The sequence below is a fragment of the Bidens hawaiensis genome, unplaced genomic scaffold, assembly GCF_021521415.1.
Source record: "Bidens hawaiensis isolate Kalapana, Puna unplaced genomic scaffold, B.hawaiensis_p1.1 tig00014462_1, whole genome shotgun sequence".
Classification (NCBI taxonomy): domain Eukaryota; kingdom Viridiplantae; phylum Streptophyta; class Magnoliopsida; order Asterales; family Asteraceae; genus Bidens; species Bidens hawaiensis.
Window position 1 is genome coordinate 126,499 of NW_027492257.1, and position 27,667 is coordinate 154,165.

General features: G+C 35.4%; 2 protein-coding genes across 2 annotated transcripts; one reads left to right on the plus strand and one right to left on the minus strand.

Moving 5' to 3' along the window:
• The first annotated feature begins 509 nt into the window (after positions 1 to 509).
• Positions 510 to 6,992, plus strand: LOC143546738 (pumilio homolog 6, chloroplastic-like). The gene is made up of 8 exons (XM_077038337.1): positions 510 to 794; positions 3,022 to 3,286; positions 3,702 to 4,516; positions 4,596 to 4,737; positions 4,821 to 4,928; positions 5,699 to 5,911; positions 5,983 to 6,093; positions 6,777 to 6,992. The coding sequence occupies exons 2-8, from the start codon at positions 3,089 to 3,091 to the stop codon at positions 6,990 to 6,992; spliced, it is 1,803 nt and encodes a 600-aa protein (XP_076894452.1). The 5' UTR covers positions 510 to 794; positions 3,022 to 3,088.
• Positions 6,993 to 9,629: 2,637 nt separating this feature from the next.
• On the minus strand, positions 9,630 to 15,443 carry LOC143546741 (protein NUCLEOLAR FACTOR 1-like). Its single transcript, XM_077038339.1, has 23 exons — positions 15,229 to 15,443; positions 15,033 to 15,121; positions 14,767 to 14,953; positions 14,501 to 14,636; positions 14,311 to 14,425; positions 14,112 to 14,212; positions 13,879 to 14,010; positions 13,720 to 13,800; positions 13,460 to 13,635; positions 12,635 to 12,707; positions 12,450 to 12,509; positions 12,295 to 12,333; positions 12,123 to 12,211; positions 11,478 to 11,542; positions 11,235 to 11,281; positions 11,086 to 11,145; positions 10,929 to 11,000; positions 10,784 to 10,813; positions 10,411 to 10,505; positions 10,206 to 10,311; positions 10,049 to 10,111; positions 9,887 to 9,958; positions 9,630 to 9,795 (listed from the first exon to the last, which is right to left on the minus strand). The coding sequence occupies exons 1-23, from the start codon at positions 15,318 to 15,320 to the stop codon at positions 9,721 to 9,723; spliced, it is 2,055 nt and encodes a 684-aa protein (XP_076894454.1). The 5' UTR covers positions 15,321 to 15,443; the 3' UTR covers positions 9,630 to 9,720.
• Between the last annotated feature and the right edge of the window lie 12,224 nt (positions 15,444 to 27,667).

Consider the following 27,667-nt stretch of genomic DNA (forward strand, 5'->3'; position numbering starts at 1 on the left):
GTGTTGGTCAATAATAACCAAACTGCAAACAAGTTAGTCGAGTTAGCGGGCTGTAGAAAAATGAGCCAGTGAATTGACATGTTTAATTAAATTGGTGACTGATCAACCATGTTTAATTAAACATGTCAACTCAAACATGATCCATTTATTAAAACAAGTTAGATAAAATAACTCAATACCCGTTCATCTTCGTGTAATGTATATTATCATAAAGACTTAAAATAACATATTTACACATAAATAGGTTGCTGAATAATTTACAAAACATAGATGCTTTTTTATCCTCTAGTAATATTTCAAGATGAAAAGTGATTAATTAATATGATATAAAAAACAATATATTTATGACAATAACATAATCAAAATGTGTCGTACACACAACTTTTTAGCCAACAAGATATTCCAAGTAGATTGGATAGAGTGTTTTTTACTATATTTAATTAATAATAATCCAAGAAGCTTGAGCTAGAAAGAAAGAAATCAAGAATAATAATAATAATAATAATAATAATAATAATAATAATATTATGCTCCTTCCTTAATCTTGCTTGTCATTTTCCACCATTTTTCTGCCCCAATTTACAAAACAAAACAGAGGTTTGAATCATATTTGGAAATAACTTCATATTTTCATCTTACATAACAACTCCAAATATTAATTAAGAAAGTCCCACTTAACTTCATTTTCAACACCTTTTTTATATTGTCATCATCATCAACATCAACATCTAACAGAGAGAATCTAGGGTTTCAAGAACTTGTTTATTCAGCTGTTTAAGACAATAAATACCCAGGTAAGGTTTTTGATTCTTTGATATAAAGTTGTTGAATTTAGCCCATAAAGATTGTGTTTTGGGTTTTAGGGTTTTTTCCAGTTTGAAGGTGTGTTATTTTGTGTGTTTGTATAATGCATGTTTTGTTCATATGGGTTTTTGTTAAGTTTAGGATTTGAGGTTGGTAATTAGTTGTTTAAGACAAAACCCATGTAAGAATTTTGGTTCTTTAAATGAAAAGTTGTTTAGGATTTGTAATTAGTTGTTTAGGATTTGTGTTTGTAAATGAAAAGTTATTGAATTTTGCATAATTAGTTGTTTAGGATTTGTGTTTGTATATGAAAAGTTATTGAATTTTGCATAAAAAGATTGTTTTTGAGTTTTAGGGTTCTTGAAATTGAAGCTATAAGCTGTTTATTACCCTTTTGCCTGTTTGCATAATGCAAGTGTTTTCCTAGTGTTTTTTTTTTTTTAGGTTGGTTATCAGTTGTTTAAGTTCAAGCCCAGATAAGAATTTTGGTTCTTTAATGAAAAGTTTTGAATTTTACCCAAAAAGATTGTTTTTGGGTTTTAGGGTTCTTGAATTTGAAGCCATAAGCTGTTCAATACTCTTTTGCCTGTTTGCATAATGCATATTATTTCATATGTTTTTTTTATTTTCTTTTCTTTTTTTAATTTGAGGTTAGAAATCAATTGTTTAAGACAGAGCCCGGGTTTGTGGTTCTTTAATAATAGGTTCTTGAATTTTGCGCAAAAAGATTGTATTTAAGTTTTAGGGTTCTTGAATTTGAAGCTATATAAGCTGTTCAATACCCTTTTGTCTGTTTGCATTATGCAAGTTTTTCATAAACTTATGTTGCTTGATAAAGTTTGTATTTTTGTGTTTCGTTGAGTAGGGATTTTGGTTAACTTGTAAAGAAAGCGTGATTTTTATTTTTATATATACAGGACTAATTGGACTTTTTGCTAAGCTTGATTCGTTTTATTGTTTGTTTATCAAAATATAAGCTAATGGAACTAAAATAACTGTAAATTTTGAAGCTTTGGTGTAAAGGTGATGGTTTCTGGGAATTATCGAAGTCAACTAACGCAAAATGACAAGTTTTTTTTCTGAAATTCAACAAAGGTTCACGTGTGATCTCTGTTTTTGGAATTCTTAGTAATAGTTGCAATGGATTAACAAGTCGAAAGTGTTATCTAGAATAAGTACTTTATAAATATCTAGTGCCTCGTGCCTCGGCTTCTAGGACCCTATAAAACCAAGATTATGTTACTAACATAGGTAATCACTAATCATATAAATATATATTATGATTATCGTTATTGTCATAAGAAAAATACATAGGTTGTAGACTCCAAAATGGTATTTAATAACTCTGAACAGCCAATACGTGTTGCATATGATTTTTCCTAGAGTTCACATGTTACATGAGCAAATTGCTAACACATTAATGTTTAAGGTCACACCATTCAAAATTTCAAACTATCAGAATCTAGGGGTGTAACAAACCAAGCCCGGAATTGGCTCGTTTGAAAAAGAGAGGTCAGGCTTGACTTATTTAGAGTTCTATATATGTAGCTTGATCTCGGCTAGTGAGTAGTTTTTCAAGCTCTGGATCGACTCGTTAATTATTAAATTATATTTTTTATCTATATTTTGTAATTATTTTTATATTAATTTAAATTATACTTTTTATATATACCCCATACGCTAGCCAATAACTCTGCTATGAGTGAGATTATACCGGGCACATTTGCTTGTTTTACTTTTCTTACATAACATAATATAATATGAGTTGGCTATTTTATTGTAATTTTGCATATAATATTAATTATATGTAGATATATATTTAATAAACTAATAAAAATTTTAAATAATAGCCCCATTTAAGCTCGCTCGCCTAATCAAGCTCGATAAGTGAAGTTCAAGCTGGTTTATGAATAAAAATAGCTCCAATATAAGCTTAGAACTCGTTTAAGCTCGGCTTGGTTCGATCTTTTAGTGAGCTGATTTACAGTGGCTCACAAGCAGCTCGGTTCGTTTACACCCCTGTAAAAACATAAGTCAAATAAGTTTGTTAGAATTTGTTTTTGCATTAACTGTGAGTCGACGTCACTCGCCATTTTAAGAAAACCACTGGCTAATCAACGGTGGATACGAGTTTGATCCAATGGTTACATATGATTCTCTAATTAAAATCGAATACCGTATTACATATCATATTTCTTTGCCTATATATATTTTCAGCCAAAAGAGGAAGCCTTCAACTTCATAACACCTATGTGTTGAAACTTTAAACGCTCTTAGGATCAAAATGATTGGTGGACCGATTCAGAAAACTGAAGCAAGTGGAAAATGGAGATTCCAAGGGCAAAGTGGTAATTTACCACCTATTCGAAGTGGAAGCGCGCCTCCAACTATTGAAGGTTCATTTGCAGCCATTGGAAACCTCAAGTCCAGTAATCTTTCTACTCGTAAAGAAGAGTTGGATGACTGGAGATCCCCGAAACGGGTAAGCTAATTTTATTTTTAATTTTATGAAGATATTTTAAAAAAGGAATCTTTTTTATGGTGTCGAGTTTATACTCAAGTTACAAGTTTGATTAAAGTTTTTGGGTGTTTCGATGTGTAAATTAAATTATTTGATTGAATCCATGATGTTACTTGGTAAAATTGTACCCCGTGCTTGTCTTTAGATGTAACGTTTTTTGATCTGTTTACTTATGAATGTGTTGATTCTGGTTTTCGTTAATTCCTATGTGTTTGTAATTCATAAATCTCTAAAATCGTTCATTGCCATTTATTTGTTAATTGATAACTTTTAAATACTAATTTGAAGGATGAAAATAACTGATAAATACACACACACACACACACATATACACATGAATATTATGGTTATAAACGCAAAGTGTATTTCTATACAGGAACCAAACGCAGAAACAGTTAACCATGCTGACTCCAACCCGCCGACCGCCATTGTTTCAAGTCCACAATCAACAGACAAAACAGGGGGCAATATGGTAATTAACCCATCCGTGAACCCAAGTTCAAATACTCACTCACAAGACCATGGTTTCATTATTGGTACTTCTGATGCTAATATTTCTGATATAAGAAGTAGAATAGATTCACTTAACATATCAAACTTTCCAAATTTAGAAAGTGAAGTCTTCCAAGTGGCCCCCCGCCCCCACCCTCAAACCATGTCATCACCTCAAACTTATGTTGGCCCGAATCAATTTCTTCAGAATCCTGCCAATATTTCTTCATTGGGCTTCGGGTATATGACTCCCGAGACTCCAGTTTACCCGTATATGATACCAGCTGGATACTACCCTCAGCCGTTCGCGTATGGTTTCAACCCGCAATCCGTTTCACCATACGCATCCGGGTATCTCTATAATAACCCGTTTCCAACGCCTTTTGGCAACATGGGTCAAAGCTTTAGTGGTCAAAGTCAACCTTCTGGGGTCAACTTTGGGTATGTTGGGGTACCCATTTGGTGGGAAGATCATGCGTCACGATCTTTAGGGGTTGTGGGCCCCACAAATCCTTATCATTTTAATCCACCCGATGTGAGCCGGTTAATGCCGCAGTCTCCTTATGGTGGACAAACGGGGCATAATGGTAATTATGTTTTTAACGATTCAAAAATGGATTTGCTTCTTGAAGAGATAAAATCGGGTAAAGGTCGAAGGTTAGAGCTATCTGAAGTTTGGGGGCACATTGTTGAATTCAGGCAAGTTCTAAGCCTTTTAATAATTTTAAGCTGTCAGCTTTTTACAATGCATTCTTAATTTATATAATAATTTGTGCAGTGTTCATCAATATGGAAGTCGATTTATTCAACAAAAGTTGGAATTTTGTAGCAATGAGGAGAGAGAATCTATATCTAAAGAAGTTATTCCTCATGCTTCAAAGTTGATAACCGATGTTTTTGGAAATTATGTTATTCAGAAGGTGAGTGTTGACTGTTGACCATGAAAATGTTGAATGTTTGACTAATTTCAACCGTTAAAGTTTTAATCTTTGGTGAATTTTAGATGATAGAGTATGGAAATGCTGAGCAGAGGAGGGAGTTTGGGAACCTGCTTGAAGGTCAAATATTGACTTTGACTTTGCATATGTACGGTTGTCGTGTGATACAAAAGGTAATTTTTAGCTTTTTTGTTTTAATTTGTTTACTGGGTCGATCTGGGCGGTGTTTTATGGTCAAATAAAAAAATTAGAGAAAAGAGGCCGCCGGGTCAAAATAGTCACACATGGGCAAGGCTTGAAAGTCGCCAAAATCTATTTTAATGCATACAACCTTCTAATTGTTTTTATTTGTAAATCTTGATTGTTGTTACAACAGTATTATTTTTCTAATCGTAGTTAACAAAATTAGCTATTACAAATAAACTAAATAAACGGACAAAAACCTTGTTTCAGACTAGTGCTGTTCAAAAAACTCGCGGCTCGAAACTGTCTCGTTTGTAAACGAGCCAAGTAAGCTCGGCTTGTTGGCTCGTTTGGCTCGTTAAACTTTTCTCATTCGATTGCGCTTCAGCTTGTTTAAACTAAAGCCGAAGTTTAAATTATTACCCAAATTTTAGTGTATATAAAGTATAACTTTTGTAGTTTATTAATTATACATTATGCTTATATTAAAGGTGATATTTTTTCTCATGTTACGTATATCTATATGTGTAAAATATACTTTTTTTTACTACATAAACGAGCTGGATCGAGTTTTTTAGGGGCCGAGCTTGAGCTCAATATTTCAGCTCGTTAAGATAGCCAAGCCTTGGCTCAGTTTCTAAGCGAGCCGAGGCGCCGAGCCCAAGGCCAACCTGGCTTGGCTCGGCTCGTTTACAGCCCCACCCGCTTAATCTTTCATATTTTTAAACTAATTTTCAAGACATGTTTTAATCTTTCATAGGCCCTTGAAGTATTTGACCTGGAACAAAAGATCAAGATTGTGCATGAACTCAAGGACCATGTTTTAAAATGTGTTTGTGATCAATATGGAAATCATGTGATACAAAAGTGTATAGAATGTTTGCCAACCGAACACATTAAAGCGGTGACATCATCTTTTCGTGGTCAAGTTGAATCAGCTTCAAGACATCTGTTTGGTTGCCGTGTCATTCAGGTAAACTACTATTTTTTATTTCGTAGACATTACTTAAAAAGTTGCTTTATTTTTATTTTATTTTTTTATAGAGGGCATTAGAGTGTTCAACTGATGAACTAGAAAGCCAATTTATAGTGGACGAAATTTTGGACTCGGTTTATGGTCTTGCACAAGATCAGTATGGTAATTATGTAGCTCAGGTTTGTTCCGTTATGTGATTAAATTACCTAATTTTAAAATATTTTTTTCCTTCCAATTTTTAAGATATTATTGTTTCATTTACATTTTCAGTTAATATTATGAAAAAAAATGACTTAAAAGTTTTTAATAATATACCTCTGTTAGAGTTTAAGAAATAACTTAATAGAAAAATGTTATTATAACTAATGAAAAAATATATTATCGTTAGAAAAAATTATTCTTTTTGGTCAACTTATTTTGGTTAATTAAATAAACAGAATTGTTAACACTCAAAACAACTAATTATCTTATTACTGCAACTTTAGACTGTAAAAGCACATCAAACCAATAATCTTATTGTTATAACTATATTGATAATTATGTTTATTTTATATTTTTACCCTATCTTAAAATATATTTTTTTCATCGAATCTTTCAGATAAGATTATAGAAAAAAAATATGACTTAAAGTTTTAGATGATACTTTTTTAGAGATTAAGAAATAAATTATTGAAAAATGTTATTACAACTAATAAAAAAATATATCGCCCCGTTTGAAATTTACACTTTAGTGATATAAAAAATTTACTTTTTGCTCAACTTATTTGTTAGTTAATCAAATAATCAGAATTGCTAAAACACTCAAAAAACCAATTATGTTATTATTATAACTAATTTTCTAATCGCGGTACGGTACTCATAGTATCTGTTGGTGGAAGGGAAACCAGAGGAAAGAAGCCAAATTGTACACAAATTGGCCGGCCATATCGTGCAATTAAGCCAACACAAGTATGCATCAAATGTTATTGAAAAATGTTTGGAATATGGTGATGACGATGCAAGGCAACTCGTGATTATAGAGATTACTGATACTGTTAATGGCAATGATAACTTATTGGTGAGTCTGAATAAGTTTTAATGCCATCATTGACTTTTGTTGACCCATCGAGGTTACAAAACAGGCAGGCTGGAAAACGGGCCAAAACGTGTAACTTTTGGTGCGTGTTGGGTTGGATTTGACCCGAACACTTTTAGCTCAACATAGTAACCAAGTTTTAAAAGTGTTCTTATTAGGTCACTCAACTTTAAAAAGTGTTCCAATTAGGTCACTCAACTTTCATATTTTATTAATTTGAAGGTTTTAACATGTTTTTTTAACGTTTTTATTTTTTGTTTCACATAGGAAATCTTTTTATCTTTTTTTTGATGTTGACGTTGAGTGGCGACGTGGATTTTATTTTTTATTTTTAAATTTTAATATAATTAACGTTTTTTAATTTTTAAAAAATATAACTACATATATTGCAAATTCCGACCCCCACATCTTATCCTCCATTTCTTTCTTAACAAACAAAAAAATCGGTGAGACTCGATTTGAAGATTTAGTGATCCGATTTGAGAAAAATATGCATGAGTGACCTAATTGGAACACTTTTGAAAGTTGGTTACTATTCTATGATATATTCCCTTTTTTTTATGAATAACTCTTATGTCAAACATGTTTAAAAGTTTACTATTTCGACCCGTTTCACCCTTTTAAGCGTTTTTTTGGTTGACCTGTTGGTGAAAATAAATGTTATAAAATTACAATTTTTGTCCTCAAACTATGGAAACTACAGAAATCATCCTTTATGTTCATATGTTAACAGTTTATGTTCTTTCCTCTAACGAACGTCTGCTAAGTCCATTCATGTGCCTTGCATGTGAAGTCATTTTCGTCCTACTATCCTTAATGAACAAAATTAACGCCCTTAAGAGGGAAAGACGTAAACTCTTAAAGCATATGATCTTAAAGGATGATTTCTGTAATTTCCTTGGTTTAAGAACGAAAAGTATGAAATTTACTCTAAATGTTCTCTGAATCTACCTGTTTATAAGTTAATGAGTTGAAATTGCACATCTACAATGTGTCTTTAAACGTGTTGTTTTTTAATGTATTTAGGTGTGGTGAAAGACCAATATGCAAATTATGTGGTCCAAAAGGTTCTTCGAGTATGCAGTGGTCACCAACGGGCATCGTTGCTAAGTCGTATAAAACTTCATCTTGATATGTTGAAGAAATATACTTATGGCAAACATATCGTTGCTCGCTTTGAACAATCCTATGGTACAGCAATATATATATACCCTATACTAAACTACTTATTTGCCCTTAGTTTTCGCCATTTAATATCTTGAAATTTTGGATTTTTTTTTTCTATGACTTGCAGAAATTGAGGCGTCGGGTTCAAACTTGCAGCAGCCGATGAGTGGTGGAAATCGCCGTTCTGTATAGTTTCGGTTGAAGTGTCTGATCATATGCACAAGCCGACTATTAGTCTTTAAGAAACAAAGAAAGTTACTAAATGTCGCGTTTTAGGAATTAACCTTTTATAGTTTGATAGTTTTATGCAAAATACAAGGGGGGTTAGTCAGAAACTCAGAATATATATATCCTTCTTAGTTATGTAAATGGCAAAATTACATGGTTTTATCTTTATAAATTGTGGTTCAACTATATTAAGGATAAAAAGATGGTTTTATGTGTTACTCATTTGTGTTTATGTCAATCGCGCTAGCATGTCAGGCTATGTGTAGTTGGGGGGCTACAAAACGGGCCGACTTGCACCATGCGACACGTAGTACTGGTTGGGTTGGTTCAACCGGACTGACCAGGAACAAAAGGGGTGGACCAATACTGGTTTTTCAAGTAATAAGTAGTTTAATTTTACTAAACTGGTTTGTAGCTTAGATATTTAGAGTATCTCCGACGTTAAAACCTTTACAACATCAAATTTTCACAGACCCATTAATAACTATTAGAATTGCATGTGTGAGAGAGAGTGGGGGACTTGAGGTCCACATCGCCACTCGTCCGCTTCCTCCTTTGTTCTTTACCATGCAATTTGGTCAAGGGATACAAACCCCATCGTTGAAGATGCTCTTATAAGATATTAAACATCAGACCTTTGGTAAATAGGTTTTCCAACTATGTATATATTATATGGTAGTACAAATAAGCATCAAATGTATCATGTTTTTAGATCTCTTTTATGTTGGGCTTATCAAACTTTGCAAGGGTTCCAATTGTTTGTTGGGGATGGATGTCAAGACACTCTTGCATATTATTGTTAATTTGTTATGCTAGTTTATACTGCTTTGTAATGATGAGCAAGCTTGTATGCTATCTGGGGCCGATTGCTCTTAGGGTCTGCTCTCCACAAAGGCCGAATTTAAAAAAAAAAAAAAAAAAAAACTTTATATGTTACTAGACACTAAACTATAAAGAATGTGTACAGAATTAAATTGGTTGAACGATAAATGTTATGGTAAATTCATCCCATGATGAAGATGTATGGAGTGACATAAGTGGTGTGACTATGTTATACTTGTCTCGTGGCTAATAATAATGTTTTTGTAACTAAATGTATAAAACGCGTAACTTATGCTACTTATAATCCACTATTTTTAAGGAAAAAAACAAAGGGGTTTTCGGTACAAATATAATCAATAAAGAAGTACACTGCCAATCATCAGTGCTTCTATTTCCAAAAAAACCCTCAGATGACCAAAATAAAAACCTAAAACTCTGAAACATCCAATTTAAAGCCGAACCATATACTCATTAAGTACGCAAAATTTAAATCATAACTCTCATCTGCGTTATATCAACAGAAAGTAAATATACGCTTATCTGATGTCACCATCCGTTTGGCCGATGTGGTACCAACAATTCTCTCCAACTAAACAAAATACAAGTAAAAAATAACTTATGTACAGAACATATAATTAGCTTAAAGAGAAAAAATAATTATCAGAAAGTCAAATGGTTACCCGGAGACGGTCAAAGCGAGAGAAGAGAACTGTGCAGTTCATGCTATCTGATCCATCAAGCATGTTAACAATCTGAAATCACACAATAATACTTATAACTAATACTTGACGAATAAAATCAAAATAATGAGAAAGTTAGGGTTTGAAGAATGAAGAACATACCTCAGGGTAGAACTCTTTTCTCTCAGGAAGAGAATAAATTATCAAATTCTGAATCCCGCGAATCTGTTTTCAATAAAACATGTCAAGCCAGTTAAACTAAAAGATTTCACTGAAAAAGATAATGGTCAAACGGGTCAAATCTAGGAGCTTAATATACCTTGTATCGATGATAAAAATGGGCCCTCTCAGTGTACAGCATTATCTTCTTTTTTCCTTGAAAGAACCAAGCTCGTGAACGGGATATATCACTGTTTTGTGTGTACCTAAAGTGGTTGAAAACGTCAAAAAATACAAAATAAAATTAACAAATGATAGGATTAAGACTTATAATAAGATAGAAAAGAACAGGTACAGTAACTCACTCTCCAACTAGACACATGGATGCATCTTGTGACTTTAAAAAATTCCGTATGCGAACGAACTCAAAGTAAGAACTAATAAATATCATAATCCCACCCTGTATCAAATAAATCATTTATAATTTACAAAATTAAATCATTTAACTAACTTTTTCCTATTATACCCTTAATAAAAAAAAGTAGCCTTTAATATAATTATAAAAATTATAATACTTTGGAAAAATCACAATTTTGGAGGCGTTTGACATGTTTCCTTTAAAACTAACTTTTCCTATTATACCCTTTTGAAGCATGACCCGGGTTGACCCTTTTATATAAAAACAGGTCAAAATCTCCATATCTTCATTTAATTTATGGATTATGATAATTATAATACCTGGACAGAATCTTTAAATTTTGGGAAGACCTACAACAACAAACATAAAAATGTCAAATGGACTTATTATTGTGGTTACTAGCCCATAGGCCTGATAAAGATACATTATTAAATAAAAACTAGAAAGGAAAATGAAAAACAATACCTTTTTCTTAAAGTAATCAAGGCGGGAATCATGCTCATCTTCTATTGATTCGGTATCAATACGCTCATAAATCTGACCATTATAAATAAGAAAATTAAAATAACAGTTTAAAATATATATATATATATATAGATTTACAGATATTGATAATACAAACCTGGCTCACTTGAAGCAAAACCTTTGGAAGAACACCTTTGTGTTCATGTAACAATTTCACCTGCAAATTTAAACTTCAAACTTTTACGAATTTGTCTTAACTTTTAAATTTTATTACACTTACACAGCATAAATTATATATATTCTCACCTTTCCTTCATAGTTGGGACAATGGTTGTTAAACAAAACATTAATATCTATTTAAGAAAAAAACAAAACAAGATAAATTCAAATATCATCATAATATCATATATGAAATAAATAAATAAAATGCATATGTGAAGTCCCAACTGTTTTAGAATAACAATGATAACTACCCTAATTATGTATGATAGATTTTTATTAAATACTTGAAAGGCATAAATTATCAGGAAAAAAATGACAGAATCTTACCTGGATTTATATAAGACCCTAAAATAATTGTCTGTCGATAAAACCGAGCTTGTCCATCAAGATACCTATGCATTGAGAGAGTTAGAAAAAGAGACTTCAAAAATACTTTAAAATCAAATCTTGTGTTAAAATATATTTATATTTAAGCTATCAAAGATAGACAGATATACACGTAGGGCTGTTTAAAAAGTTTGTGGCTCGCTCAAAGTACGTTCGAAAAAAGCTTAGCTTGAAAAAAGCTCATATGTAAAAGAGCATGTTAGGCTCCGTTTCTAAACCGAATAATAATAATAACATAGCAAATATAAAAAGAATTGAAACAGTACACATAATATAACACTCGATTTAACAAACTAAAACAAAGAAGAAAAGTAATTCATACAATGTAACAAAATTTTCTTGTTTATATATTTTTTATTAGATGTATGCAAAAAATTATATTTCTGTCTTTTATATATCAATATCTGTATAAAAGAAAAACAAATAATAATTAACGAGCCGCCTCGACAAGCCATGAGCTAGCTCGAGCTCGAATGTTCAGCTGGTTATAATAAACAAGCCGATCCCCAGCCGGGTCGTTTAAACTTAGCTCAAGCCCAAGCTCGTCCTCGGTTCAGCTCATAATAATACACATAAATGATATACCATGGTCTTATGCGCATTATATCAGTTCCATGTTGATTTGATGGTATATGATTCAACTGCTCAACAACAGTATTCACATGGGACCAATTCTGCACAAGTGATGTTGAATATATCACATTTGAATAAATAAAATAACAATAAATTAAACAGAAATGCTTATTAGATAGTTCACCTGCATTGTTATCACATCTACATGGTCAATAATCAGCACCTATTCACAACAGTTCCTTATATTATTAGCAAGTAATAAGCAAGAATTAAGTGTGCGTGCGCATGTGAAATACCTTGATAACAAAAATTAAATGTTGTAACACTAATATGAATTACCTCAATAGAAGACAAATAATCAACATCTTTTTCCTTTTCTGCTTCAGCCTCTCCAATTTTCTAGAAAAAGAACAGATAAAAGTGTTCACATTTTACAATAATAACGATATGTCTAGAACAAAGCAACATCAAATTTAAATTATTTGAATAAATATATGTGTATATAATAGCTTTCATTAACTCACAGTGATCAAACCGAGAGGAGATGCAACAATTATGTCTGAGGTATAAAAATCACTGTACAACTTTATGGTCTTCCTACAAAATAAACAAGATAATAAAAAGATTAAAGCACTATTATAAAAACTGAGGTTTATCAAAAACACCATAGGAAAAACATAATAGTCTTTCCTAACAAATTGGACACATATAGTGTCATGTAAGCATGTGAATGAACAGAGTGTTCAGTGAACAATTCTTGAACCATTCGGTGGAAACTGTAAAGTCCGTTTATGTTCGTCTACATAAACTAACAAACATGAACAAAAAATTTGTTCGATTAATTAAACAAACGAGCTTGGACATATGTTTCGTTCGTTCATTTATGTTCGTTGACGACCGTTATTTATTTTCTTTAACATTCATTGGTTTAGGTTCATGAATGTCCGTTAGTTTACACTTGTTTAAGTTCATTACTTTTTAAGCCAAACACAATGACCTCCACATTACTTTTAACTAGTTATAGCTCAATTATATTTGTGAAGCTATGTTCAGTTATGTCCGTTCATTTATATTGTTAATGAACACACATAAACAAACACGAACATGTTCATTTTCTTAACAAGCAAACACGAACAAAAAAAACCCTGTTCGTTTAATAGTTCTTGTTTGATCATTTGCTCGGTAAGTCAATTAAAGTTAAATGAACGAACACGAACATCCTCCGTCCGTGTTCGTTAGGTTCGTTTACAAGTCCATGTCTTCAATTTCTAAATGAACACACAGCAAACTCATCACAACAACATAAACCTTATGTAAACAGATCTGTTAATTTAACTAAAAGTATTTACTTGGTAAACTTGATACCGATCATGAAATGATCTGTATTGTTCCCTCCAAAAAGTGCCTGATAGTCTGACGGCTTTGACTTTTTCCATGATTTGGACATACCATCTTCACCCTCTTGGTCATCAGATGGTCCACCGCCAAATTCACCAGCAAATCGATCAAGGCGGTCCACATTAACCTGTTGAAATCAAAACAAAATTCATATTCCAATTATATTCTTTTAATATGTTAAAAGTTATTCTCTGGTCAAATCTAAACTCACCTTATTCCCTTCAGGGGTCAACTGAATCAGTTTAGTAATTACTCTGTACGCAATGCTTGCCATTGGCAATAATATCAAAACCTGAAGTCGATTACAATAAAAATTATCCAAAAATGATATATTAGTGATAATAATGAGTTTTTTTTATTTTATATTTACCTTGGGACGAGTAAAACCTTGGTCAAGAAACTTCTCACTGGTCAAAACTTCTGCACCCTTTGACTCTTTTTGCTTTGCCAATATTTTGTCATTCTTTGTTACAAGTTCTCTTGTTTTAAATATGTGATTTAGCTGCATTAATAAAAAACTTAATCACCCTTCTAGTTAATACAATAAAACAGTTATGTATGAGCTAATGCTAGTTTAATAAACAAATATAGAAATATACACACCGAGTGTAACAAGTAGGCATCCATGATATTTGAGTCTTCTTCCCTTCCTTTATTATAGAACGGTTTTTTGTTGTGATGTAGGATATCACGATAACTGTTGCCTATTTAAACAAGTAGATATGAAGTTAACCTAACAGTTACTGCAAACTGACATACCGTCAATAAATCAGTGTGTATTAACAAGAGATTAATAACTTACAAAGAGAGAAGAATGATCTTTGTCTTGATGAATGAAGATCTTGACCTCCAGATGTCGTGTAAGTATTTAACCAATGGTTATATAACTTCATATTTAGACCATAAGGAGAACTTGTCTGCAGATTGTTAGTAAAAGTATTTAACTGAATATTCATTAGAAAATAAAAATGTTAAATAATGGTAAATATTACCTCTAGATTCAGCTCTCTAGTTGCCGCCCACTTGCAGTTAGCTGCCTCAACCCCAAATTTATATTTCCCTCTGTTCGTTGGAAGATTTTCAACCTCTTCTGCTGATAATCTGTACTCCAGATGAGAAGAGAATGAACTGCATAAAGATGATAACAAAGTAGAATTTTAATACCCGACCTTTAGTGCAGAAATTACATTATATATGTCATCTATTTGACTCTTAATTTCTGTTTCAACAAATAACAAATAGTAAAATATCATAAGACCTTAAGCTTTCTAATTCTTGTGCAATTCCTGCTACTTCTTCTCCAACCTCGTCTTCATCATCCTCATCATCATCATCATCCTCATCCTCCTGATCATCATCTTCATTGTGTTCTTCTGTGGCTGCCAAACTACCATCTTGTGTATCATTTGTGCCCACATCGTCACCTTCAGACTCGTTTTCAGACTCTAATCATCAAAACAAAAACATTTAAAAAAGGAAGTTGGATAACTTGGATATACAAAAGGTACAATTAGCGCTTCTCACCATCCTCATCTTCTTCAGAACCACTAACAGCTTCTAAACCATTTTCTTCATCTTCATCAGAGTCATCTATACCTTCTTCTGCTCGCTGTCTACAAATAATACATGCAGCCAACAAAACTTAAATCTTTAAACTTCAAACAGTTATCATATTAACTTTGAAAGCATCAACAGTTGATTATTCTTAGAAACAGATTACCTCCTCTTATAAGCATCAGCCATCGATTCAGTAGCTGAACCAAGTGTCTTCAACAAATTATCATACATTGTTGGTTCTTTGTAAACAGGCATATCTTCCTGTTCATCTTCTGAAACTATTTTTGAGTGTTCCTCAGCTGAAGTGCCTGCAACTCATAAGCAATCAACTTTAATTAGAACTGTAAATGAACCGAACGAACACGAACAAGAGCATGTGTGTGCTTGTTCGTGTAACTTTAACCAAAGACGAACAGTCAAACGAACAAAATTTCCTTTTCATGTTCATTCGTTAATATTCTTAACGAACAGTTCCTTTAATTAAATAAACAAAAAACTTAGTTCATATTCATTCGTTTATTAAATGAACAAGCTGTTGAGTAGACGGTTGGGTTCGGTTAACAGAGAGAGGTAAGTGAAATTAAAGATTAAGTCCAAGCTCCTCCTGATATTAATATTATACATTTAGAATAGCCCTAATTCCTAAATGAATAGACTTGCCTGAATCACTTGGATTATCATCTTCTTCAGCCTGGTTATTTCTTCTCGCACGCTTGTTCGATATTTCGTTTGCTGTCGGACGCTTGAGTCCTGTAAACATCATTCTTCTTCCGAATTAAATCAATTGAAAATATATATATACATATATATATATATATATATATATAGAAAGAGAGATATATTTGAGTTTGAGTGATACCTCTTTTGTTGTTGAACTTATTAGGTTTAGCCATAGCTGCTCAATCTTTCTTTTTCTCTTTCTCTTTCTCTTTCTCTTTCTCTTTCTCTTCTACTGCTGCGATAAATTGAAGATGAACAAGGCTGCTTTTCTATTTGCTTAAACCCTTTCAAACCCTATTATTATTATTATTATCAACGCTTTCTTTCTGTTTTATAAACCCTTCAAAAAAACATGTTGAAACAACGATTTATGGTCGGTTTCGATTCGATTTTCGAGTCGGTTCGGTTAATCGTTTATTTGCTCACCTCTACGGGCCACTGACTTTCACTCTCTGGAGGAAACTATTGGCCCAACCTGAAACCTAAACCCCATGTTTTTAAACCCAATACTTTCTCCCTTTTGTTATTTTAATAATAATTTTTAAGTGTCTAACCTTAACCACTTGATCGGAAGATTATTAACAAATGGGTATTACATATGAAACTTTGTTTTAATAAAAAAACCTTACTGATTTAATACTTAATATATAGTCCAAAATCGTCTATAAGCTTCGGTTATTTTTTCGACTTTCGTCTAAATAGTTTTTTATTTCTCCGTTTTTTCTTTCAATTGAACCATTTAGGTTTAATGGTTTACAATTTGTTGTCATTGAGGTTCAAATTGTTAACTTCATTAATTTTCATCTTAACTCAAGGACAATATCGTCTTTTCACTAAGTTATGAAGGGCCATTTTTGTCTTTTTATATAAAATATAATCTACAATATATATAAACGAAAACCCAAAAATCCTAAGTGTCGCAATGTGGTCGCTCCCCCTATTTTTGAGTCACCAAATTTGTTTGATTTTTAAATGGAAGCTTCTCATGCATTTGACCCGAATTCACGAGTATGGGTCTTACCAAACCCATATATATTCCTTAAACGGGTTATAACATCTCATTAAATTAAAAATTAATCTCACCAAATTATTGATGTGAAAATCCTATCAAATAGGAATAACTAAAAATTAATATATGATTTATTTAAAAAAAGATATATATAATTTATAATTAAAAAACCGATTTATAGTAAAAAAAATAAACGGATCTTAGGTCTCCTCATACCCATATAGCTTTTAAGCCGGGTTATAACATTTCATTTATTTGTGAGACAATTTATCATCAAACCATATGTAACACCCCAAACGGGCTGACGTGTCACTATTACAGATATCAAATCAACCTAAGTCACATTATTAAACCAAAATGAATTAACTTTTAAAAGCTTGAACCTCATTATTCTCTCTCATCACTAATATCCCCGAGTCCCCGATTACATGAAAACAAAATAAGAAAAACAAAACAAGGAAAATACGGTTGAGCCAAAAATTGCCCGGTAACGGAAAGAACAATGGTATAGGTAAGGCAAGACGTAAGAATATATATATATATATATATATATATATATATACGGACTTCAATTCAACCTCGAAACCAACATTTTTACTAAAACATATACTTAATAAATTCGGAGGTATGATCCGACACTTGGCCAGAACATAATCAAACGCATACGGAAGCATATCAGAAACATATCATAACATATACACACATCAAACCACGTGACTACATATAAACAAAAAGAACTCAAAGTCACGTGAAACAGAAGCACCCACGAGCAAAAACAGAACAGACTGGTACACAGCTAGCTAGTCCATGCACCTATGAGACAGTGAGCGTGGCGTACACCCATTATTCCATCTCCACAAAACAAACGCAAACTTAGAGCTAAGATCGATCTATTCGCCTCTAGGGGCCAATGTGCTACGTAAGCACAAGCTAGAGACGCCGTGAACTTTTATTACGCACTGTCACGATAAGTGCATGTCGTTGACGCCCATACGACATTTCAGACATGCTCGGGTGACAGAGTACAAAAGCTAATTTCATATAACTAAACACATTCAAAAAGGGAACATGCAATAAAGAGTACAAAATATATAATGTATTGCATGCTACTATAACCGAAAACGAAAACCGTAACGGAATATAATTTATACTATGAGTGACAGAAACCAGAAACCGTACCTTAACAGTCAATAAGTAAGCACGCAAAGTCGATACACATTAAGTTGTACTAACACCTAAATAGTCGAACCAAACAATCAGAGTATACGACGAGCGATGGCGCACGAATGCGGGATGGCGGCTAGTTCAGAATGATGGCCAAGGCGGAGAAGTGCAACAATGGTGGTTAGCTACGATCACGACAACAAACGGCGCGGAGGGCGGCGGAGTCACAAGGTGGTGCAGTGGCGGATTACCAAACGTGGAGAGCGTGACCTTATTTCTCCTTTGTTGCTTACGTCGGTGGTTGTGGTAGGGCCGTAGGGGTATAACGGTGACGAGGCGGTGGTGGTTTCGAATAGTGGTGAAACAACAATATGATAGCAGATAGGTTAATTTCTTGTGTTTATTCTCGTTGGCTCAAGGGTTATATAACCCCCCTAATAACATATAGTTTGCGACAGATAAGGTTGGAAAATTTTGAAGGCTTATTTGATAAAAAAAAATATTTCATTGAACCGGAAAATCATGGATTAATTTGGCTTCCACGTTGTAATTTATTTATTCCATAACTAAATATGCTATTCCATCGTATTTAATTATAATTTGCTACTATACATCTCTAGCCATTTAAATTTCAAATTCTAATAGCCAAAAAAAATATTAGATATGAATTGGAACACAAAATCACAACATAAATGTTGATATTATTATTATTATTATTATTATCATATAAACATTAATATATCATATTTTGTAAAACTTAATTTTACGGGTGTCACACCATAAGTATATTATTAACCTTCATACAATAAAAAAAATAAAAATTCAAAAAATAATTAAATATTAAAAAAATAATATAAAATAACCCCCGTGAGAATAAAAACTAGTTTGATATATACAATTATTTATTATCTATATCTATAGTCAAATTCTAATAGAGAAATACAAAGTTTGTCACTTGCCACTCGGTCCTTCGTTCTCACAATTTTAATTGAATATAAGAGAACAAAATAGTGATTTTTTGGGTAATTATAAGATGTGGATGAGGAATTGGTTGAGAATGCTCTAAAGTATGGACATGACTAGGGGGTGAGCATAAAACCGTAACTGAAACCGAAAAAACTAAAAAAACCGAACTGAAAAAACCAAACGAATTAGAAACCGGCGGTTCAGTTTTGAACTTTAGCAAAAACCGAAATATTGGTTTCAGTTTGGTTTTGTAATTTGTTAAGAACTGAAATAACGAACCAAAATAACCAAAACATCTTAACCGTAACAAACAAAATCTACAAATGACTATTTGTTTAGTTGAAACATATGAATAACAAATATATTTGGTTTCTACATATGGTTAATAATCAATAATACGAGTACTATTAGTTTTGATTTTGAATTTTAATTTATAATCTGTCTTTAATTAACTTTTAATATTTGAGGTCTAGATATTCAATATACTATTAATTATTAGTTTAAAGAAAAAAATATATCATGCCCAATTTTAATATTTTGGATCAAGTTTGTTGTTTTTGCCTAAAAAGTTTTGGCTCAATTAGCAAAACCGAAAAAACCGATTTCAAAACCGAACCGAACCCAAAAACCAGAAACCTAAAAAACCGAAACCGGACGGTTTTAAAAAATCATAAAACCGAAAGTTTGGTTTTTGGTTCGGTTTTAATCAAATGAGTTAAAAGTGTTTTTGTTAAAATGAGGAATGAGTTGGGAAAATATGTGAAAAGTTAGGAGTGTCAGCGCGAACCAAAGCTTGCTGAATGGGCTGAAGAAAAGGTTGGAGGGAGAGTCCCATGCATGGGTCGAGGAGTTACCTAATGTCCTGTGGGCGCACAGGACATTAAGCAAAACCAGCAATGGCGAGTCCCCGTTCAGCCTAACCTATGGAACAGAGGCTATGATTCCAGCAGAGATTGAATGTCCATCCTATAGAGTGCTCATGATGAGTAAGACGGATAACGAGCAAGAAAGGAGGTTGGATCTCAATTTACTTGAGGGACGCAGAGTGGCGGCTATCATCAGTGAAGCCAAATACAAGAAAAAGCTAGAAAAATACTACAATCAGCGCGTGAAAGAATGCCACTTCAAGAAGAATGATTTTGTCCTTCTGAACAATGAAGCTAGTCGCGCAATACCCCCGGGAAAGATGTCTCCCAACTGGGAGGGACCTTATCAAGTCTCGGAAGAATTGGGAAAAGGCGCATACGCTTTAAAAGATTTAAATGGAAAGAAGATCCAGCGCACATGGAATGCAGCACAACTTAGAAAATGTTTCATGTAAAAGTTGTCAAGTTTGTAATCAAGGCTTTTTAAGCTATTACGAATAATGATACGCTCTACTTTTTCTTAATATGCGTTCTATTACCTTTTGCATACATGTTTCACACTTCCCTTTATTAATTTTGAGCAATATGGCAACATTGTATTGACATCAAACTAAAAATAAAACGAAGTAAAACATACATGCGCGAGCTTCAAGCTCAGACGCGTTAACGAGTTTTAACTCTAAAACGTCAGGGCCTTAGCCCAATAATATGAGCCTTAGCTCAAATTACTCATAGCATCCATCCTACGTATTGCGCAGCTGGACCATAAAAATACCTAAGCACAACTAAGGCAAAGCACATGCCAAAGCATAGTTGTTAAGGTCTCAGGTCGGGGCCGCGCATGGGATTATAATGGATATAGGCAGAGTAACACATACTGACACGTAAAGGCTAAAAAACTCATTCATAATTCCCTATAATAAATGCACGATAACGTCGCGCAAAAGAGGAATAATGAAATGCCAAGGCACGTGTCAGCATATTCAGAATATCGCAAAGTAACTTGAAATATGAAAACTGTTAAGGATTAAGTAAAAATAATTTCCTTACAACCTTGTTCAAGTTTCAATGTGTAAGCATACCTTAGATTCAACAAGCACACACATGCAATATAAAGAGATGAATTGGGAATGCGCAAGATGCGAATAAGGGAAAAACAAAATTTCATTCCGAAACATAGAAGTTTACAAATTTACAAATGATGAGGTAAAAACTACAAACACAAAAAAAAGAAAAGAAAAAACAAGAAGGGCTTTTCAAGTCTCTATGTTAATATCAGCCTCTTCATCTTCCTCATCATTATTTCCTCCCTCAGCATCTGGCGCAGCCCGCTCCTCGTCATCTCCAAACTTACCATAATCAAGCTGTTCGTCTTGAATATAGTCGTCTTCTGTCATGATAGTGTCAGAAGTAGGTCCTTTGGCCACGCCAGAGCCGCTGGCAGAGGTAGCGTTGCCCGTGCCATCATCATTGCCACCAGTCTCTTCACATTCATCAAGTAATTTCTTTAAAGCGCCAAGATCGGGCTGGTCAGCAAGCACGGCTATCTGCAAGTCACAAGGAACAGTATAAGTACAAAAGATTATGAAAATAAGTCAAGTAAACTCATTAAGGTTAAAATACCTGCTCAAGGATGGGAATTGGAGTATTCAAGTACTTCTCCCCCACCTCAGCCATGTCAGCGCAGACAGCGTCGAGCTGATAAGGGTAGTCGGATGGATTCTTCTTTAGCATGCCATATTCATAACCATCCTTAAACCCCTCAGCCCGACCCACCAAGCGCGACGCCGCATTACAGTCCATCACAAGGGTCTGAAACTCGTCTGAGTATTTCATGGCATAAGCGCAACGAGTCACACCCTGTGAAATCAGCCATTGACGGTCCTGCGCGAGGGAAGAAACAGACGTCTCAAGAGCAGGGATTTGAGAGTTTAACAACTTAACAGTTTCCTTGGCTTGTTTTAGCTCTTCTTTGTCAGACGCTGCTGCCGCCAAGGCTTCATTCTTTTCCGCTCGCGCAGCATCGAGCTCTTTCTTCAGGCGCGCAACCTCACTTTCCAATAAAGATTTTTCAGTATTAATCTGCGCAATAGTTTGGTCATGCGCCTCCACTGCCAACTCCAGGTCACGCGCTCGACGCGCGTACTTGGCCGCATCTGCCTCTGCCACTTTCAGTTTCTCCCGCGCAGCTTGCAGCTCAAGCCCGCGCTTCACAAAAGCAGCGTTGGAACTTGCCCGGTTCTCGCTAAGTTCTGCTTGGAGTTTCTCAGCTTTCTCTCGGGCATCAGAAAGATTCCAAGCAGAAATCTTAGCCTCTTGCTTGGCCTCCGCAAGGGCATCACGTACCTTTATATAATCATTGCGAAGCTCTTGGGAGGCAGCAAAAAACGCAGACCCAGCAAAAAGGTGGTCATTAAGCAAATCCACGCGAGCGCGGTCCTCTTGAAACCTCCTTTCAGCTGGAGGAACAGAGTGAGCCCAAAAGTCTTCACATACGCCCAAGGATTGGAATGAGCTCTCTTCAGTGATACTCCAGCTCGGGCGGTATATGTGATCGGCTCCTTACAAACACAAAGCAACGCAAAGAAACGTTTTAGTTATCTAAACACTAATTTGGAAGTCTGCACAGCGGAGCAAAATAAACTTATACCTGAGGAGAACCGGCAGAAAGATTAGCGCCAGCTGATGAGCTCCTGCCTGCCCCATGAGAAAAAGGCTGCGCCACGAAATCTCGTGGCACTATAGGGCTTACGCGGCCACCATCAGAATTTTCAAAATTAACCTCCTCATCATCCTCTATAACAGGTCTCTTCTCCTGCGACTTGGAAGAATCAAAAATAGTCTCACGAGGAGGGCTGCGCGTAGGAGGAGGTGAGGGAGGTCTTGACGCTGTTAGAGCAGCGCGAAAAATAGTCTCCTGCTCCTTAGTGATCCCAATGAGGGGAGATTCAGTACTTGTTGGAGCAGGAGCAGAACTAACGGCGCCAGCGCTAGCAGTGCCACCAGCAGCTTGTGTGCCAGCTATAACTCCTATGAAAAAACCAACAAGGAGAAATGATTCATGACTTGAACTAAAGGAAAAAATCAGACAATCAAAGCGCAATAAATACCTTGGCGCACCGCAGTCCGCGAATTAAGCATCGCCATGAAGTCCATTTTCCCCCTTTTTGAGGGCAAAACAGAGGACTTCAAAACAACCTTCGGCATAGCCTTGGCACCTTGCTGCGCCTGAGGTTGAGCCACCAACGTTGCCGGCTCTACAAACATTTGAGTGAACAAAGCTTCATTAATAACTCTATCGGAATCACGCTCATAAAACCACAAAATATAAACAAAGTATACCTGTTGGAGAAGACGAAACAGCAGGCGCAGCACCGCTTCCCTTGTCCGCCGCGCGCAGAGATGAGGTGGCAGCACCATACCTCGTGTGGACTGGAGGATTGCCCACACCTTGAGGCAAAGAAGACGAGGAAAACTTGGAAGTAAAACCCTTGGTTTTCTCAAGTCCCTTCACTTGAGTAGGAGGAAGATTCTGGGCAACGGAGGCATCATCTTTTTTCTGTTTTTTACTGGCCCTGCGCCAGTCTTGCCTTTAGCCTTGTGCTTGAGTTTTTGCGCTTCAGCTTCTTCCTCCTCCCCTTCCTCTTCCACAGGCTCCAACTCATAATTAGCGAGCGCATCTACAATACGTGCAACAGAAATGTTAAAACCAAATTTGGTATTCTAAGGGCCTAAACACAAATACAAGGGCTTACCAGGCGCATCGCTATCAAAGCAAAATTCTAAGTCGACAGGGATGAACATATCATCGAAGCGATCAGGGAGAGCAACTTCACCAGCGTTCAGGGCGACAGAGCCACCTTCTGTATGCTCGTCATAGGCGGCGTGGATGTATTCCTTGCTTTCTGCATAAAACAAGACAAGTGATATCAGCAAAACGAATTATACTCGCGCAAAATTAATGCAATGAACAAACAACCCACCTGAGCCATCAACATGGATCAGGCTCAGTCTCGCTGTCAGTCCACCTCTTGCTCATACCAACCCCCACCAATGCTTCCTCGCAAATATTCTTGGCGGGGGATGGTTCAGCAGTTAATTTTTTAACCCACTCGCCAGATGGATTCTTAAGAACGTCATCATCCGCGGGCGCGAAAGTAATCGCGCGCACGGTCATACGAATGGGAATAACACCAGCCTTGATATAAAAGAATTTTTCAGCCCAGTCATGAAGGCTTTTGAAGGTAACAGTGCAGCACTTAACCTTCTGACTGCGCGGTGTGAATGAGAACCAAGAATCTTGGATTTTCGGCTTATAAAAATATTGAAAGCGCCGAGGGGTGGGCTCCTCGCGCTGAGCTTTGCACATGAACTCAAAATGAGTCATGCGCACTAATCCACAGGGATGGACTTGAGATATATGAATCCCGTAAAATTGGAGGAGCGCACCTATAAACCTCGTCATCGGAAGACGAAGATTACAGTGGGTGAAAAAGTGAGAATATAAAGAGATATAGCCGGCGGGAGGATCCGCCGCCGTTTGCCCGGTCGCCGGGAGCAGACAACCATACTCAGGGAGAAAACCCTGAGAGGCGACGAGATTATCAAAATCAGGTTGTTTCAACTTGCAGGGAATCTCATCCCATCTCTTCACCGCCTTGTTCTTCCCTCCCTCCTCCGACGAGGCCTCGGCAACCCGAGTACCCTTGCCGGTTTTCTTCAAAGTAGACATAACCACTGATTTTACACGGCCTTTACTAGGGGAAATTGTGGTGTCTGGGTTATCAGACATACAATTGCGAATCGAACAATATGGTTACTTTAAGCACGGAATTCAGGGACAAAGACGAAAGCTCTCAATCGGAATGTAAATGATAGGCAAAAGCTCTGAAAATGACAGTGGAGATGAAGAAAAAACCGTTTCAAACGGTTTGGTTTTATAGGCCCAGGAGAGAGAGAGAAACAAGTAATAATCAGATCTACGCTCACGCGCCCCCACTCGCAGGCGTAGGTCAACATAAGCGCGACACGTGTTCCTGACACTGTATGAGGAGACGTGAAAAGCCACTGTAGCACCTCGAGCACACGAAAGGTCTGACACATAACGTCTCCATCTCTGATGCATGTCAACACCAACCAACCACGTGCATTGACGATTCGTTATAACCAAAGGGATGGAATTTCGCGCAACGCGCGTACAAGAAAAGAAAAAGAAAAAATAAGCCCTATTGAAAAAGCAAACTATTAAGTCTAATATCTATCTTACCTCGCTCGCGCGAGACAAGACACACAATAGACTGGGGGGGCTTGAAGGGGTATGCACCCGCCTTAACATCGAGCGGGGCGGGTCAAACCCACAAGATATTGACAAGAGGCTTGAAATCAGGATGTCATGAAGACACAAAGCCAAAACCTATGCGCAAGCGCATGAAACATCTGCGCGTGGCGCATATCACATATGCACACAACACACACATTTAGTGTGAGAATAAAGAGAAGACCTTGCGCATCCCCGGGATAGGCGCATAAAGGCCGCGCGTAAGCGACACACAATAAATGAGACAATAGTCTAATCCAAATCAGGATAAGGACAACCTTGATTGTACTCATCAGACAACCTTCCAGAAGGTATCTTTTAAGGAATAAAGAATGTGCTGATGTTGACAGCTGCCAATGAAGGGTGGACAACTCAGCAAAGCCCATGTGCCACCGTGTGATGGCACATGGGTCAGGTGAAATACCTTGGTCAGAGAATAATCAATGAAAAACTAATTGGGTCTGAGCCCAATAATTGGAAACCCTAATACTATAAATACCACACCACCTCCACAGTTGGAGGCATGCAAGAAAATATATTCTAAGTCCTTTACTCATTTTCACATCTTGATTATCCTCTCCTACAATATCTGATTCTCACACCGGAGGGTTACCCCAAAGAGGACCCCTCTGTCCCTTTCTGAGGGGTAAGCTCACGGTACTGTTCGTTTTGTATGTGGAAGAACTCGTATCATGGAAAACCATTGGTGATATAGCACACTCGTACCCGAGGAACGTTGATCGTATACAAGTAAGTCGATACACGCTTCTTCACCAAGAGAACCCGTTTGGGAAAACCATGGTCCCACCAATAACTTGCTAACCAGGGTGATCATTGGAAGCTGAATTCCGACCTGTGACCTTTGCTAGAGGCCTATAGGGGAATTAGACGCTAGGAGTATGAAAAAAATCGAAAAACCCGGAAAACCAAAGCGTGACAGTAACTGGAAAAAATCGAACTGAAATGTGAATGTGGTTTTCTGTTCGATTCCTAAACGTATCAGAATTCAGTTTTCGGTTCCACAAATCTTGCTTGTATGGATAACTGAATCGAATCCAATCGAATTGACCGAATAATAACTGGTTTAACTGGACAACTGAATCGAATTAACTGAATAAGTTTGCGTAATCAGTTGATTTTGGTTTGGTTACACATTTCTAATTTGGGTTAGTTCGGTTTTTGGTTAGGGTGAACAAATAACCGATGAAAGCCCATATTAGATGCTTATCACTGTGCCTAGGGGTGAAAAATCCTGTCACGACTGAAACACTACACGAAAATAATCAGGTTTCGGGTTGACAAGTGTAGCACCTTTAAAAGCTGGTTGACCCGTTAACCCGCTTAGGTTTCCAAGTTTAGTTTTCTTTTAATGTGTATTTTTCTATAAGCAACACCGATATTTTTTGGTTTACCGTAAACGAGTTGGTTTATGACCAAAACTTTTTATTTTTCCTTTTTAGAATCTTCAGTTGATTTGTCATCGAAGTTTTCTTTTAATTTTTTCTTTATTTTCAAATATTATCGAAGTTTTCTTTTAATTTTTTCTTTATTTTCAAATATTTTTGGGCTAAAATAGAAAATTTAAAAATTAAATAAGATAATATGTCCTGTAGTTTTAATTCATTTTTTCTTTGATAAAAATGAAATGAAATCATTTATGAATATGAAAAATAATTAAGAGTAATTTATCTTGGGTTTGGATGAAAATTTAGATCACAGTAAGACTGTTGGTGTTCTGTTTGACCCGAATTTATGTATATCAGTAAAAATGTATGAAATGCATATATCATTTTACTAACAACTTATAACATAATCTTATAAATATAATTTTGACGCTTGTGTATTAACTTTTGTATTTTTTCAACATTCTCCAGCCAATTTTTTGGAAAGATCCCGCGAAGGCAATAGAAAACGCATACCGTTCTACTGATAAATTCATCCTTGAAAATGTGGGGCAGCTCGGACCTGGCGGGTCAACAGCAGTTACCGCCATTGTCATCGATGGCAGAGATCTGTGGGTTGCAAATATAGGGGATTCCAGAGCTGTTTTATGTGAAAGGGGTTCAGCCAATCAGCTCACAGTTGACCATGAACCACATGTTGAAAGAAGTAGAATTGAAAAACAGGGCGGGTTCGTGACCACTCTTCCAGCTAAAATGAGTCGTGTTCGCCTATGTTTGTGCATTAATAATATAAAGAACGGTTCACGAGCCTAAATGAAAAACATAACTGAACATAGATACACGAATTCAACTGACCAAACACCAACTGATTGTAAACGTGGGTAAAGGTGTGCATGGGTCGGTTTGGGACGGTTTCTGGTCAAACCATAGCCATAACCGATATGGCGGTTAATGGATGATCATAACTATAACCGATCCGTTATGTTGGTTTCAGTTAATTGGTTTTGAAGGCTATAGTGATTCGGTTAACCGTAACGAAACAATGTAACTAGGCCTAAAAGTTTGGTACCCAATATTTAAAAAAAAGTACATGAAATAATCCAACTAAATATATAATCCATAGTATTGGTACCAAAATATTTAAAAAATGGCTTTTC

Coding starts and splice junctions, on each gene's coding strand:
- LOC143546738 (XM_077038337.1), top strand. CDS start 3,089: ATGATTGGTGGACCGATTCAGAAAACTGAAGCAAGTGGAAAATGGAGA. Junction 4,517..4,595: donor GGGCACATTGTTGAATTCAG/GCAAGTTCTAAG, acceptor TAATTTGTGCAG/TGTTCATCAATATGGAAGTC. Junction 5,912..5,982: donor TTGGTTGCCGTGTCATTCAG/GTAAACTACTAT, acceptor ATTTTTTTATAG/AGGGCATTAGAGTGTTCAAC.
- LOC143546741 (XM_077038339.1), bottom strand. CDS start 15,320: ATGCCTGTTTACAAAGAACCAACAATGTATGATAATTTGTTGAAGACA. Junction 11,543..12,122: donor ATAATGCGCATAAGACCATG/GTATATCATTTA, acceptor CTCAATGCATAG/GTATCTTGATGGACAAGCTC. Junction 10,814..10,928: donor TTGATTACTTTAAGAAAAAG/GTATTGTTTTTC, acceptor TTGTTGTTGTAG/GTCTTCCCAAAATTTAAAGA.